Source organism: Folsomia candida, unplaced genomic scaffold (genome assembly GCF_002217175.1).
Source record: "Folsomia candida strain VU population unplaced genomic scaffold, ASM221717v1 Fcan01_Sc006, whole genome shotgun sequence".
Taxonomy (NCBI): Eukaryota; Metazoa; Arthropoda; class Collembola; order Entomobryomorpha; family Isotomidae; genus Folsomia; species Folsomia candida.
Window position 1 is genome coordinate 3803385 of NW_019091198.1, and position 16792 is coordinate 3820176.

General features: G+C 37.2%; 2 protein-coding genes across 3 annotated transcripts; one reads left to right on the forward strand and one right to left on the reverse strand.

Moving 5' to 3' along the window:
• Positions 1-319: 319 nt before the first annotated feature.
• LOC110851437 (protein SSUH2 homolog) lies at positions 320-12481 on the reverse strand. 2 transcript variants are annotated; one of them, XM_022099212.2, is made up of 8 exons: positions 11137-12481; positions 5621-5707; positions 1845-1969; positions 1644-1763; positions 1406-1567; positions 1059-1342; positions 773-986; positions 320-674 (listed from the first exon to the last, which is right to left on the reverse strand). In XM_022099212.2, the coding sequence occupies exons 1-8, from the start codon at positions 11195-11197 to the stop codon at positions 522-524; spliced, it is 1206 nt and encodes a 401-aa protein (XP_021954904.1). In that variant the 5' UTR covers positions 11198-12481; the 3' UTR covers positions 320-521. The 2 variants fall into 2 exon arrangements, with proteins under 2 accessions (XP_021954904.1, XP_035709008.1); XM_035853115.1 differs by lacking the exon at positions 11137-12481 and adding an exon at positions 7807-8640.
• Positions 12482-13409: 928 nt separating this feature from the next.
• Positions 13410-15041, forward strand: LOC110851314 (GTP-binding nuclear protein Ran). Its single transcript, XM_022099049.2, has 5 exons — positions 13410-13515; positions 13650-14093; positions 14201-14315; positions 14408-14649; positions 14739-15041. The coding sequence occupies exons 2-5, from the start codon at positions 13848-13850 to the stop codon at positions 14781-14783; spliced, it is 648 nt and encodes a 215-aa protein (XP_021954741.1). The 5' UTR covers positions 13410-13515; positions 13650-13847; the 3' UTR covers positions 14784-15041.
• Positions 15042-16792: the final 1751 nt, after the last annotated feature.

A 16792-nucleotide genomic window follows, 5' to 3' on the forward strand; every position in this document is an offset into this window, starting at 1 on the left:
TTGTCGAGGGGAGTTCATTCTAAGAAGGAAAGTCATTAAAAGTGTGTACCAGTTAAGATGTTAAATTCGGAGAATAAATCCCTAATTTTAACCTTAACTGTTTCTTTAACTGGAGAAATGCTCTTGTGGGAATTGCGTAGATATTCATTCAGGAATTTTGTTGTTATTATGATTTTGTTGTACCGTCTCATCATCATCTCACCGAGGAGATGATGAGATGTGTAGAGTTACGATGAGATTGGAATGGAATCTGCATGACATTACAAACCATTTAAGTCACGAAATTGCAATAAAATAATAGTAACAAAACCCAAACATATGTCTGGATGAACTTGCCCTGAGTTATGCAATAATATTCTATTTATTTTCTCATAAGCCATTTCATACATAATCTACACAAAAGTAAATACGTAGTTATTTGAAATAAATAAAAAAACTTTTTACCAATTAAAATTTTTGAAAAATAAAATTATATCGCCAAACAATTCAATTATAAAATTGTGCCTCCACAACACAAGCTGCTACACTATAATACAACGGCTAAAACAACAACAAGTTTGTGGATAATCTGGCGCATAAACTTTATTATCAAGCCCATAAACGTAGTAGCTACCGGTATGACTTTTCCATTTGTAGTCGATGCATGTAACCGGAATTACTCGAACTTGGTGTCTCTGAAGAACGAAAAAGCATATTAGTTTATTCAAAAAATTTCTTTCAAAGTCAAAAAAATCAACGTATATTGTCTGGGCGTATCAATTTAATCAAGCACCTGAGCTAAAAGTAGAGAATCCGAAGAGTTCTGAATGTGCTCGTTGATCAGTTGAATTGACGCCATGGCCAATGTTTCGTCCGCTATTACGTCAGCCGGAAGTGGAGTAAGATGGACCCCAAAGTCTTCAATGCCAATTTGTCCCTCTGCACCTCGCAAAAGGTCGGTTTCAATTTCATCCGCACCGGTGATATGTTCTCCAATATTTACTTTCCTATACAATTTGTAATATGAAATCAACCTTCCATGCACACTTTTGCAATCAATTTACTTTATAAACACTCACCAGGAAACAGAGAGCTGAATAAAGCACTTGAGTTGACCATAGGAATCACACACAGAGCAAGCCACGCGTCCCTTGGTGTCACATCGGTTGCAGTCTATCCTTCCATGTCCGTGCGACGAGGTCCCACAAACGATACAACGCTCCCTAGATTCAGACCCAAGTCCCCAACCTTCCCCTTGACACGAAAGGCATCGAGTCCACCCTTTCCCGTGACAGTTGGGACATGCCAGCGTTCCGGTTCCACGACATCGATGACACGGTTTTATTGATGCCGTATGCGGAATCTGTACACGATCAATTTAATGGACAAAGATCAAAATAATTTTCAGAATATTTGTGAGCAATACTTCAATAGCTTTGATTTCTGTGCGAAAAAATTTCGTTGGAAAGGCTGGAATGTCCCAGGGGGCAGGCGCAAGTCCGTTTTCAGGTCCATCCACGTCCCCAGCCACATGAGGAGACCAGGACCATCTAGCTTCTCTCTTTTCGGTCAAGGTTTGTAGCACATACTATTAATAATTATATAATAAATTGTAATTTATATAATCGAATATCTCTTTAATTTATATTAATTTTATATCCAACGTGATATGCAGAATTGTGCCTGATTCCAGTTATGGTCATGTGTTTGGCTGCCCCACCTCCCCAACAACAATGGTTTTTGACGTAGCCCATTAACGCAGATCTTGCTGTTGGTTCCGTCACCTAAGAAATAGTTTAAAGAAAGATTACCCAAAGAAAATGCGGAAATTAACACATCGTTTCGCTCGAAGTGAAAGCACTCACTTGCGGAATATCGGTACGAAGGTTGTAATCTGGAGATGGATTGGGTGACCATGTTCCCAGTATTTGCTGCTGCTCTGGATCCAGTGAACCTAAATCCCCATAAGGCTCTGGGGGAGGAATACTTACTGCAAAAACCAAAGGAAAAGAGTTCGTTAAATTAAGAAAATGAGCGTCGTCTCTGTTTTACATACATAGTTTTCATTTGAAATACTAATATATATTCTATATTTCGACTCTTTCAGATTAGGCCTGTGCAGAGTCACTTCTGATGGTTTGAAGCACATGTATGTATGACATGATCCTGTAACAAATGTTTTGCAGGTGGCTTTCAATGTCGACTCCATTTTTTAAAGTGTCGTATTGTTCTCTTGGTTGTTTGCGGAACAAATGATAATAATAGTAATCGGTGGAAGTGTGGAACCGCCCAGTAAATTAAAAAATCGCAAGCGTGTCTTTAAATTGCTTAGTAGTTTTTGTCTTAAACTGTGCCCAGGACCGAAGAATTATTTCAAACGTTCAGGAATTCAAGGCTCAATTCAAACAACTGAACTGAATATTTATTTGACTGAGATGTGATTGCAATCAATTATTTGGTATGCACATAAAACTGCCAGTGTGACTTAATTTATATTTCTAACCGCATCACATTCACATCACATTATCCTACACTTTTGGACGACATGTTGCAAAATAATGGGAGTACAACAATAGCAATACCGAGTTGTTGATGTGATACCTACTTGAAAACTGCAACTAACTTTTTTCACAGACAAAGGCGCCTCGCTTGATTAATAATTAACAGCTTCAGGATAATAATCTGAATTTAAATTTTAAGATAAAGACCATGATTTCATTTTAATTTAGCAAAAATTTAGCAACGAAATAACCTTTTAAGATTCATCATATGCAGATTTCACTAGTACAAAAAGCTAGTGATACCTTAACATTGTGGGCAAGATGCCAATCGTAAGTTCAAACTGTCTCAATACTAACCGTGTGTGTGTACAATCAGCTCAAACGGTTATCAACATGCATTATATCCCACGTGAAACCGAGATGTGATAAATTCGAATGTCATCCTCTATTTCAGAAGCATACAGTATTATGAAAGATAAGATTGGACACATGATAACTTCTTCGGTTGTCAAACTGTTGATGAACTATATCTTTCTCGTCACAAAACGTCTCACGGGCTGGTTAGTCATTCAAGTTTTTTCAGATATCAGATTTCAGATATAAGTTTTAACATATATTTTCTAAATATTGTACCTTGAATCTAATCTCAAATTGAGAGAATAGAAAATTTAAATGTGCAGTTATGAACTTAAAAAATATATATAACATAACAAACTATTTTTTTTACTGGTGACAAGCATGGCATGGAAAACTTAGATATACAGCTTGAAAACTAGAACACTCGTTATCGCTCGTGGCCACATGTGTCGTTGTGTGTTTGAGGCGTCACTCGACAACGTTGTAAGTGGAATTGTGCTAAATGAACACTTGTCCATCAGACGTTGACACCTTCCACTTTGTCGAATGGTTTTATCTCGTCATTTCCACCCGATTGCAGTAAACAGAAAAAAGTTTTGGCTGAAAGCAGGACTTTTGAAGATGATATTATGTATGTGGAGCCTAATGAGCTCCAAAGCAGATCGCGTCAATCAACCTATTCCTCATAAGCCCCCGACGCCACCACCACCACATGAACCAAGGTATTGAACATTTTTCAAGAGAAGTGTTAAATTTCTGTATAGCAAAACCATGTAAAAATTAAGCTTATAGCTATAATTAGCATAAAGATTTGCGAAATTTCATGCGAAATTTCTTTGAGATATATTCTTAGAATATGAATAGGAATTTCTTTGAAAAAGTTTTGCTGCTGCTGTCCGTAGGAAATTTCCACAAGGGGGTCTCTTGATCTGCAGACATTGGTCCAAAGTTTCCCTTGCTTATAGACAATTAAGAAAATAAATATTTGAAATCAAGCCTGTCAGGAGCCTTGTTCTAAATATATAATGTACATTCATACATATGCGTGCCGCCATCTTTTTCTTCACAAAATCCTCGCCGGCGTTCAACGTCTGCCATTTAAAATCGTACTTCAAACCCGAACAGTTTTCAGAAGCAACCTCAACTTTTATGACATTTGTTTATGGCAGATTTTACAAAGCCAAAGGAAATAAAATCCTTCTCGTATTTGCTTTGTAGATTTAACTGTTAAATTCGAGCAGAGATTTGAAAATAAGCGAATATTTTGGTTAAACAAGCAAAGTTAGGATAACCTTGTCATGTTGCTCGAAAAATAAATCAACAAATGAACATTTATCTTTTTATTGAGCTATACGCCTCGAAATTTCGAGTAGCGTCAAACTCTTCAAAAAAACACTTCTGTTCTTTTGCTGGCAAACTTGACACCGAAGACCTACCACACACATATTTATAAATATGCATAAAAAACGGCGCTGCAAAAACATTTATAAATATGCATAAAACGGCTCTGCAATTATTTACCAGCCATCGTTAAATTAACAAGGGAGGTAGTGATAAAGTACACATAAACATATTCATAGCCATCCTGAAGATGTTGGATAATTTATAATTTTACAGGAGATATTTTCTGGCTAAAGACGTGTCTAGTTTTTTCACACGTGGGAGATCGACTTTTATTGATTTATACTTGAAATTTGATTCCGTCATTTGGACAGAAATTTATTGCTTTTATTTTTAGTTGAGCATTCATTGCGAATCATGAAACGATCATTTACACATTTGCACTAACCTAACTTCATCTCTAAAAAGTAGAATTTAAGGAAACTCTAAAGAACATATTATGTGTGGATGGGCTTATTTATCTAAATACAAGGTTGAGAACCTTGACTTAATATTTACAATGCTACAAATTAAATCCCTCCGCCTACGTTTTAATTAAACCCATTCTGGAATCATCTCACACTTACAAATACAAATGTACATACGCATCACTGTAATGATTTTCCTGAGACACAGAGACCTACAGAAAGCAGCGTTTGTTTTTAAAGCCAACGTTTAATGATGCAGTTCTGTAAGGATGAAGAGCAGGTTACAGCAATTAATGCATGTGTTGAACAATACAATGTCTGCATTGAATTCCTGGCATGTGTGTTAAAGCCGAATAAAAGTCAGTTAAATTTATCTCCTCCTGTTCTCTTGTGTATTTTGTACTCCAATTCAACGCACACAATTGGAGTAGCAAATTTTCAAATGACTTGTTGCAAGCGACAATAATGCATGGCTTTTTGCCACCTATTTTAGTCGAAACATCAGGAAATAAATATTTTGCGGATTTGCTGCATCACAACGTTGAAGCCAAGTGCCAAATGTCACGTAATAAATCCACAAATAAAAATCCACGTGAATTAATTACTTTTTCCAAGACGCACATAAATAAATAAATAAATAAATAACAACTGTTTCCACTTTATGCACAAAAATCGTGCTTAAAATCATTCTCTCTCTTTGTTTGACATTTTTTTTGCAGGATATAAGCGGCGGATGTTTACTAGAGACGACAGTGTTAACGGCTTGCAACCCTTTCGACATGAAAATGTTTTCACACTTCCGTAAACTAAAAATTCTTTCCAACCCGTAATGATCTGGACGGACTAATTGATTCAATGTTTCGTGGCACCAGTGAACATTTGATGTCAATAGCAATGAGGAAATTGTGGTGTAATCTTTATTCCTTTGAAACTATACCTTCGAATAAGATGGAGAAAGTAGTTTTATAAACCTACCAGAATCGAATGACAGAATCTCGTATCCTGCGACAGCGTCCAATATTTCCAGTGGAGGTGCCGCTGGAAGAATGTCTCCATCTTCTCCTGAAATAAAATGCAATATACATAATTTTTTTAAGCGCACAAAGGATTGAAGCTGGAAATCAATAATGTCAAATGCTCAAATTGACATTATTAAATCTGTGATTTCGAAAAGTGGGAATTTATTTATGGGTGAGATATATAAATAAAATCTTCAACTTCCTACCGAACCATTAGCGTCCTCATCGTATTCCAGAATGTCGTAAAAATTAAAATTGTAAAATATGTACATACGTCTAATGATATAACGTCACATAACTAATAATGTCGAAATCATTAATCATTTAAATAAGACGTACTTGGCAAGCACTACTGTTCCTTCTGCTGAGCAACGGTATTGAAAATGTCTAACCAGACGAATCCGAAATAAATGATGCAGAATTTGCACGTCCATTTTAATGAGTGTATTGCGGTCGGTGGTGATGGTGGAATATTCATTACTCCGAAATTCCCAAAGAAATAATTTATCATGTTCACGCTTCAAAAACTTTTTAATAACAAGCGTACAGAGAAATGGATGGATTTCCGAGACCATCCTCGTGAGATTTCTGAGAGCTTATTACAATCAATGAAGATATCAACAACAAGTCTTTGAGAGAGAGAGACAGAGAGAAATGAAAAAGTGCCAACGCTTAATTTGCGACGGCTACTCATTTCTCATCATGAGCGTTGGTGGCTTCGCGTTGGAGGTATTACATTTAGTTGTTGGATCTCAATTATTTTTATTTATGTAATGTTGTGAAAAGTATAAAGTCATAAAGCCGAGTGTCATCAAGTCCACCCGTCCAAGTCACTCGTTGAGTTGAGGAAGAAACAAGTAAAACAGCGATTAGTAACTGGGTTGAACGGGTGCCAAAATTATGTTATTTCCATGTTACACGTTTCACCAATAGACATCCACACAACATTTTGCATATTTTTGTCAGACAATAATCTGCACAAAAGTACATGATATCTCCCAAAAGCCGTTTTTAGCAAGGGCAGCAGCCCTCCAACAGAATCTGCTTACTTTCCAATGTACTTATACGCAGTTTATGTGCACGTATTTACGTTGGGACAAAGCCACCCCAGATGTACAATTTCAATGTGTCGATGCTTCATGCAAAAATATTGATAGTTTAGATTGGCGATTCTGGTTCGGATGATTCTCCGTTGGCGATTAGATAACTTTTCGCAAAAAATAGCATGAATCTATCCCGGATTATACAAATAATTAGGAATAGATTATAATCTCTGATCTTGGCTACCCACATTGTGTGCGTACTTTCATATCCAAAGGGCGAGGTTAAAATAACTACATGATTAAAATTTCTGCGACACTGTATCTGGTTGATTTCACAAAGAGATGGGACTCATTAATTCCAGACGGACGCATGTAATTCGTCCCAAGAAAATAATTATATACAACTAAAATAGAATCAGAAGAAGAGGGATTGAAATAAATGAGAAGTGCTAAAAGCAACACCCGATTTTCAATTTATACAAAAGATTCTTGCGAAAACATGGAATGGAATCCCGAGACGTCCTGTATTAATTTTGTTCTTCAATGGTTTCGCCGATTCTGAGCGTTTCCTGCCTATCCTGCACGTTTTAGTCACATTTTCCATGAGGCGAAGCCAAACTTGGCAATCATCAACCCCTGTCGTACATTATTGTAATTGCTTTTTGGTTTAACTGATTTTAGTATCAATTCATTGCCCTTGTTTGCAGAGGATATTGTTCACAAAGTAGCAAAGTTTGATAACCGGACAATATTATTATTTTTTATTCAGCTAATAAAAGACTTGTGTGTAAGAAGCCTTTAGCAAGAGTAAAGTGCGATTTAGAGTATTATTTAAAAGCACAAAGTCATGAAATCATTAGAATGACATAGGAAATGCCAGTACTACCGGGAGTAATAATGTCAGCGCCCCTAATACCGCATTTTAATGATCAAATTATTATTGTGATATTAAATTTACTAGAAGCGGACAAGTATGTAAACAAGAAGTTAAAAGTAATACGTTTGTTTCCCACCAAACAATAGAAAGCAATCAAAATATAACCATTTCAAGCCATGACCACACAATCTGCACATCAACCCCAATACATTTCGTATTCACCTGCACTTCTAGCCCTGCACCTTCGCTGGAATAAGCTGAATGATGCAAAGGGGTCCGAATATGGCTCGTAAACTCCGTCAGGAGTAAGACTTCCGCGACTGTGACCAAACGGATTTGCAACTGAACCTCTGGTCGGCTTGCTATGCCGAAATTCAAGGCGTGCCCTCGCTCGCTCGCTTCGATGACCTCTCGGCTTCATTGTAACTTCACTTAACTTGAACTTGATGCAAGATTAATTTAGAAAAATTAGGATTTCACAAAACTTTTGTTTCTTAAAAAAATCAAGCCACTCGTCACCGCTGTCACCCTCACCCAATCAAGTAAATAAATGCAACAATGCACCAAAAATCTGCGAATTTTTTGCAAAAAGTATTATAGAATTTTTGATTTTAAAAGATTACAATTTTCTGATTGGGCGTGTCAGAGCCCACTCCACGCAAATTGAAGACTTTTACATCTACTCTCCTTAGCTTAAACAGATAAACACAAGTGGAGGCGGCCAAACCAGGAGTGCAAGCTCTTTAAGCTTTGTAAACTCGTAAATTTATTTTCTCAAATCCGTGAGGTGAGAAACAACCCGGGTCGTCCATGCACAGTAATGTTTATAATTTAGCAGGAAACTTTCTGAATCAGTAGTCTCAAAGTCTGAGCAAAAAAGTACCAGTGACAAAGACGCCTCCTGCGAACTAAGGAGCTGCTAGAAGAACATTAATCTACTGAAGAAAGAGTTGACTGATTTTAAGCGTCTCTTGTGTCGTTCGTACATTGCGGTGGTAATCGTAAATGGATTATATGAAAGAAACCAAGTGGCTCTTGTTAGGTAAGGGTTGCGCGCACAGATTTGCGAACAAGAGAGCAAGTCGTCTGAAATGAAATGCCGGATCGAAACGGTTTAAATAGCGCACTTGTCCCCCAGCATTGTTTTTCCTGTGGAAAACTTGCCCCAAGTTGGAAAACATGTCAAAACAACATGACCAAACAAAAATACCAAGGCCCTCACAACAAGGCAGGGTTAATGAATGGTCCTCGATTGTGGGAGGGAACAGCGTTCTCGCAAGAGACAAGTGTGCAGCATAGGCGATTTTCAGACGCATTTAGCACATCCAAAAAGGTTTGCAGAATAACGCAGAAAGTAGTAGAGGGGACCAACTAACTACATTCACACGTACGTACGTACGTAAGGAAGTAAGTACGAATTGAATGAATCTTTACGAACGAACCGAGAAAGAGAGCCAAGGAAAACGAAAATGCTTTTTGTTACCACAAGTCTTCTTCTTGTCAGGTTAGCAGTCGTCGCATTTCTCAAGCCATCTCTCTTCTTCTTTCTCTCTGAAGATTCGAGGAGTAGTGGGGCATGCTTGTCTCACTCAAGGTAGGCAGCAGGCAGGCAACGACGACTGCGGTTCTATCTGCATATATCTGAACTCACTTTTACGAGACAGTTCGGAAGGAGGCGAGTTTGTTGAGACATTTATTATATTCCAAGTATGTTAGGAGTAGTGGTAGTGGGCCAAGTGAGACAAAAAATTTGCATCCTGATCCGAGGAGGATCGAAAATCTTATCATAGCAAATAAACGCATTTGTTAAGATGATAATGACGCAATTGGACATGAATGGATGAACTTCAGCTGGATTGTCTCGAACCAGCTTATCTCCAAGGGTGGAAAAGTTAAGCTTGGATGAAGTCAGTTTCGGCTCTGAACCAAAAACAAAACTGAATTCGGCTTTTGATATAAAAAAATATTTTATTGGTTAGAGAGTGATGAACAAACTGTTCCCGAGAAAATGGGACGTATGTACATATACGAAATCATGAAAAGCGAAGAGCAATGCCACACAATACTCTCTGTGACATCGGGTAAAATTCTAAGCTTGGGGCTTGAGCAGTACTAATTAGTCACACACGTTCAACCAACCAAGTGTATACGTACGTACGTACCACCGGTGACAGGAAAAGCATGAAATTAGTCGTCTTTAATGCTAGATTTGCACTGGGCTGGGAACAATCAAGAATCCCAGAGAACAAGATCTCATCACATTCAGGCAATTAGTCCTGTAAAAGTATACAGTTCGCATATAGATAAAGTGTATATGCAGACGCAAAGAATGGCTGGCTGTTCATACAATAAAGAGGAAATCTCAATATGTTGAAAGAAATAGGAGAAAATCGGCATAAAAAAAGGCTACACCAACAAGTTGTTTAGCACATGTCATCAAATTCAGATGGTGAAAATGCTTGATACGTACGTGTTGAACTCTATGGGATAAACAGGTGCTTACATCTGACAATCATGCATGGTGGGTGGGTGGAACTAGTACGATAATAATTATGATGCTGATTATGCGTTCGTTTACAGAAATTAAGTCGTCAGTAACGCTAAACAAATAACATCAGGAAACGGAAGTGTGCAAAGCAATTATTTTATTAGCTGTAATTTAGTTGGCACGTGGGTAATGTTTTTTTATGTAACAATGTAATTTTTCGTAACTCAACGAACCTATCAATTTAATTAAATCTAGTGTTTCAAGACGTTCAAGGTCATTGACGAAATAGGCACAGGAGAAAAAGTACATCCGTTTGACCATGACCTGCACAGACTTGGTCTACATAAGCATTTTTAAAAAAGTATTCAAAAATTTCTAGTATGTATCTAGAGGAGCGTCTGGACCTGGAAGAATCAATTCATCAGCGTCGTGCTAAATTATGACAAGGGGGTAATCAATACATCAACATAATTGGTTGTACAAGCCAAAGCATGAAATATTTTGCATTCTCAGACAGACCAAGCGAAACTAAAACCTGGATTCCTCTACATAAATTAGTCGCTTTTTGAATTGTTTCAATTTTAAAATCAAACAACACTTTTAAATCACTCGTACAAACGATGTTCCATAAAAAAGTATGACTTAAAGCACGAAACAATTATTTACATATTGAATTTTTTGTCTAGTATTTTACAAAGCACAGCCTCGAAACCTTGCCTGTCGTGTGATTTATGAATATATTTTCAGAAATGATTACTCATGGGTGCAAGGAAGCTGGATGTTTATTTCTTAACGTAAGTAAACTCATAAATCATCACTACTCATTCACTCACTCTCAACGTAAGAGGAGACATTGCCCGACTTTCCTGCTTTCTCGTTAAGTACCTACGCAAATGACTTTCGTCAGTATTTTGCACGAGTTTTCATTCCTTTTTAACGCATTTTCTCACTAATTTGTTGTGACTCATTCTTCCAATCAGCAATGCATGCTCTCGTGAAGATGACCAACTAAATAGATAAATGCAATCCACGCAACGTGTACAAAAGAACAAGATAATGCTTACGTCTTTGCGAACTGTAACGAGACGAACTTCTCCGGATCTTCTTGGTGGACATTCTCTTCATGTGGAGATTCTGGTGTGTTGGGTGTGTAGGCACTTTGGTAAATTGAAGAAGAAAGGATTTTTCCTACGATTGTCAAATTATTGGACACGATTTTGTCGGTTGGCAATGTCGTGTAGCTTGTGTTAACTTAGATTAAATCTCATGTTCCCGTTAATCACAACATTGGCGAAAATCATGATAATGACACCACAGATCCGTCGAGCGTACTAATCCAGTCGCTTCGGAAGACTGGGCAATTAGACATGTTTTATCTTCTTTTTCCTTCTGGCTTGGCAATGCAAAATATTGACTGTTAGATGACTTTGTATGTCGGTACAGCAAATCACTGTGGATTTGAAGGTTTACTATGTCATTAATATCGCGATTTGTAATAAAATGAAAGCTTATGACAGCTCGGTTTCGGTGGGACCAAAAAATCCTCGACTCATACCAACCAACAGCCCCCACAACTTTCCACGCCAGTGAGTGAAGTTACGGATAAGATTCTGGGTGGATTTTTGCACTAAATTTTTTTTCGGTGCAACTGTTAATACATGTTATGTCAGTCTCAGGGTAGGGTGTGAATGTAATGGAGGTGTTTGTATGATAAATAGCTACTTACATAATATGTAAGGCGAAGCTACTGAAGTCAGATAAGTAAAATTTATATGAACACGGTTGGAAGCAAAAACAAATTAAGTAATTTGGACAACAGTTGAACAATAGAACACGGATTTTGAGATTTGATAACAATTACGGTATAAATTTTTACTTGCAAAATAATATCCCCGACACGAAAGGTATCTTACATTGATTTTTCATAAGTAATTCGAATTCGTTCTACGCATATAATTTCCACTAGCAATCGTTACGGAAAATTTGACTGTACAATTTTCACAATAGATCGTTGTGTCGCAGAACTTTTCAACATTCAGATGCTTTTTGTTCTTTGAACTTTCACTTTGTCACTTATGGTTAAACACGCTAATCCAATGATTTAATTTGTCGAATAATTTGAACTGCCAAACGAGCAGTTTTGCCTAATGCTTATCAATGAAAATCAATTTTTGCAAAGTTGAGATTAGCCACTTTCCCAAACTTTTATACGGACTTGTCTCACCACTGACATGTTAAGAAACATGCTTCACCAAAGAGCGTAACAACGACCACCAACGCTTGGTCGGGTCTGGTCCTGTGATCACGACGACTGATAAAGACTTGATTTTATTCGGTAATCCAACAACCTAGTAATGCACAAGTTATCTGCCACCGTCCGTAACAGCAGACACTGTTTCCATACACTGACAAGACAACTAACCGACACACAAAAGTTGGACGTAAACACTGTCGGAACCTGAGAACCTGACCACGAGTTGGGGATGTGCATGTAAAAAGTGCGAGACATAAAACAAGATCCAAGTAATCCATCTCTTTATATACACGTAACTTAGTCAACATAACGATGAAAAGTGCAGAAAACCCGGGTTACTTATCTTCACAACGGATCACATCACATTTATAGTCGGCAGCAGCAGGGTTACTTTTGCTTCCATGTCGACGTGCAAGTTTGTCGTGAGGTAAAGATTGAAAATGCTATTGCAGCGTTAATAATATAATTACAACAAAACCAAAAACAAATTTGATCAACACAGCATATTGACTCAAACTTAGACTGAAATTCTCCATATCATTATCATTTAACGTTTAGCTAAATCTCTTATAATCCAACACAAAATGCAATGGCAACCCAGCTAGCCATGAAACATGGGCAAGGCATACACAGTGTTATATAAATGCACATGTATTTATATAGAGTCAGCTTTGGTTTTGCATGTAAAGACAAGGGGCAAAAATCCAAATTAAATTGAACACTTGCTTGCACCATTTACTAGCTGACTCAAATTAAATCGCTTCAATGAGTGAGTTGTATTATAGGATCGTTGGGTGAAAGAAAGATATATGCGCTTCTTATGCAAGACGCTAAAACAGGCGCATGCAAATTATGAGACAGTGCTAAAACAGGAAAATTGTACTAAAGAACCCAACACGACAGTGATGCGATACGCGTATGAGGTATCAATATCAGGGTTCGTTTATTTTAATAATGTCAAACTTTATGATTGTTCCACAAGGAGTTTAAACAGAGAAATAAAATGTATAAAAGACTCAATGAAAAACTTGCTGTGCCAAATTTCTTTCATCTCGAGTTTCGCATTGAAATTAGCTCTAAATAAGTGTTTAAAATTTAGAAGCGGAGAAGTCACCCTGTAAAAAAACTGAAGGAAGTTCAATCTGACGGTTTTAACAGATTAAAATGGGTAGTAGTACTAGTTTTGATTGTATGTATTAACTAGACACATTCATACCCCGGAAAAATATTTTTTTATCCTACCCTACTCATGTTGAGCTCAACACGAGTAGGATAAAAAAATATTTGTCCGGGGTATGCACATTACAGAGAATTTTCGGCCAGAAGCACCACCACCAAAGCTCACGCTACTACAGGGAATGAACTCTAAACTTTTCTTACTTTCTCAATTTTCACTGAGGACATTGCCCACTTTCCGCCTACAGTCAGCTAGGATCAGCTTCGTTGCTTTCTCGCCTTCCTACAAGGCTTATCGTCGCCCAGTGTTAGATTTTTTCATATTAGAGGTAGCTTGTGGTCACCATGGCGGAAGAGAATGTTGACGTGCCGACATACAAGTGTATTTTGGTGGGTGACGGGGGAATTGGAAAGAGTACCTTCGTCCAGCGTCATTTGACAGGAGAGTTTAAAGAAGAGTATGTTGCCACGTTGGGGGTGGAGGTCAACCCGCTAGTCTTCAATACGTCGAGAGGCTCAATCCTTTTCAACGTATGGGAAACAGCAGGTCAAGAGGGGAGTGGAGTTCTCCGAAACGGTCAGCATCAAGGGGTAAGGAAAATAGATGCGTAAATAATACATATTATGTGTGGTTGGTAGAAGAGATGATGACTCATAAATTAAAAAACCCTGGATTGTTAATTTTTCGCTTTTTCTAGGCACAGTGTGCCATCGTAATGTTTGATGTGACCTCTCGGGTCACATATAAGAACGTGCCGAACTGGCATCGGGATTTGGTCAAGGTTTGCGAGACCATGCCAATTGTCTTATGCGGTGAGTTTATAAAATTGTCACGAGAATGAAAGTCTAAAACATGATTTCTAGTATGGATGACAACTTAACTTGATGATCTGTTGTGTGTACAGGCAACAAAGTTGATATCAAGGATCGTAAAGTGAAGCCAAACAACATGCATTTTGTTAGGAAAAAGAATCTGCAATATTACGATATCTCCGCTAAGATGAAGGACAACATAGAGAAACCATTTCTCTGGCTGGCTCGTAAACTTATTGGGGATCCCAACCTTGAGTTCGTCGCCACACCAGCTTTCCCCCCAGAATTTCCTGTGGATCCTGTTTGGCAACGACTGATTGAAAACGATCTCCAGGTAAGGGCATGATTTAAAACAAATTACTTTTTATCGGTATCGAAGTGAGCAACTATCTAAATTAGTATGTATTTATTTGCATATTTTAGGAGGCAGACAAAGTTGCCTTACCCGATGATGATGAAGATCTATAAGTCTTCCTTTTTTCACTAAAATCAAAGCTAACAGCAGCAGCACCTTCATTCGTTGTTTATAATTTTCTTAGAAACTTTGTTTATGCAATTTAAAAATAAAATCTAAACTATTTGTACGTCTGTGAATCTTTCAGTGATATATTAAGGTGAGGTGAGCCCACTTTTTTAAAAGTAAATTTTTGTGCTGTCTTTAGGGTCACGAACAAATTAAGTGTGTGTCACTAAATAAAATCAATATACTTGATAATGTTTAATTAACCTTCTGGGTATAAATACTACTGGTTCGTTCGTTGTCTATACATGCATCTTATTGTTTATGAAGTTTAAAACTAATTTCTCTACCTTCAATTCTGTCTAAAACACAAACATGCATTATTATGAATGTTTCTACAACTCGTAGAAATAAAAATGTTGTATTGAATTTATTCAACTATGACATCCACGGTGTACATGGTTTCGCAATGAAGTTAACAATACTTGGTTATCAATTATCTTTTCATGAACGGAGTATAGGCATTAATTATTCAGGTGAATAGGAATGGAGAAGTTACTTCTTCCTACTACTACTTCTTCCCAGATTTCTTGATTCCTCCGCTGGCTAAATTTGATAATATAAACATTTACAGTTTTTATTAGTATTAATAATATAATTAATGCAACTGATTTCAGTGATACTGAATTTCAAACTGTAAATTCTTACCCAGGGGACCTTTCTGAGCAGCTTTTGCTTTCATGGCGTCAAGTGCCTTTTGATCTTCCCTTTGTTTCTGTTTTAGCTTCACATCGTCCTGTGAAAACAAATCACAAATAAACTTGTGTATTTGTTTTATAAGAAATTTTCGATTCAAGATTAACTAGCAAATATTTTAAAGCCGTACCTCATCCATATCACCCTTCTCCTTCTTGGGGGCCTTCAATGGCTTCTTTTTTCCACCTGAAAAGTTAAAAACTTAATTAATGTGTATCTACTAAAAACCTCACCAATCCAGGGACTAAGTAATATCATCACCCCTGATATATCATTCAAGAACATCACACTTCACACTTAAAATTAATCCAATAGTTAAGGACGGAAATCTTGGCCAGCGACAATGAGATTAATGAAAATAGCTATACATTTTTAAATTCGTAATCGTGTTATTTTGTAATTAAGTATTTATAAAAGCTTGATTTTATTACATTGCACGCCACTAATGACTAAACCGATCAAATTATAAAAAATTGAAATTCCTAACCTCTTAGGATGCTCACTTACCTTCACGTCCCGACATTTTCGCTGTGAATGGCTACGAATGACTAACCAGTCCGAATTCCAAACAAGCTACCAAAATATCACGCAAATATTTCAAAACTACCAAAAATGGAATTTTTTAAAAACAACTCGTGTTCTTGATGGCGTTGCTGAAAGTAAACCGACGAATGTCTCAAAAGTAGCGGTGGTCGAGATTCTCTTTTATCCCCATGAACAAAGACAAAATGTTTTTTTTCTGGTGCTTGGTAAAAAATCATAAGAAAAAACCCCGAGCACTCAGTAAAAATTATGACAGAAAATAATTATGATACCATTCCAAACATCTTTAGATGAAGCATACATAAAGCATGTGATCCATTTTCAGAGAATTTTGACCCCTACCCCCTGGTGTGATCTATATGCCCCATGTTATAATTAACAGGGGAAAGACAGAATGGCTTGACCCTTACCCCCCTCTAGTCGATCACGTGCTTTTTGCACAGTCTTAACGCTATTTGTTGATGATATTTTATGAATTGATGTACACATCATTGTGCATATTTACATTTACTTTTTGCATTTATACCAGCAATCGTTAGAATGCAATAACTCAATCAATCGTCGACTTTACGATAGAATCATAACGGAATGAAGTGAAACACCAATTCTTCATTGTTTTCCCTATTTCCCGTTGGGATCGGTGCCAAGGGGTTGGGTGGGAGTTGATAATTAAGCGGTGAAGCATGATCACATTGAATTTGATTTGACTTTGGTGCAT

Coding starts and splice junctions, on each gene's coding strand:
- LOC110851437 (XM_035853115.1), bottom strand. CDS start 8,005: ATGAAGCCGAGAGGTCATCGAAGCGAGCGAGCGAGGGCACGCCTTGAA. Junction 5,708..7,806: donor GTGCAGGGCTAGAAGTGCAG/GTGAATACGAAA, acceptor ATTTTATTTCAG/GAGAAGATGGAGACATTCTT. Junction 1,764..1,844: donor TTCGTACCGATATTCCGCAA/GTGAGTGCTTTC, acceptor ACTATTTCTTAG/GTGACGGAACCAACAGCAAG.
- LOC110851314 (XM_022099049.2), top strand. CDS start 13,848: ATGGCGGAAGAGAATGTTGACGTGCCGACATACAAGTGTATTTTGGTG. Junction 14,094..14,200: donor GAAACGGTCAGCATCAAGGG/GTAAGGAAAATA, acceptor CGCTTTTTCTAG/GCACAGTGTGCCATCGTAAT. Junction 14,316..14,407: donor CATGCCAATTGTCTTATGCG/GTGAGTTTATAA, acceptor TTGTGTGTACAG/GCAACAAAGTTGATATCAAG.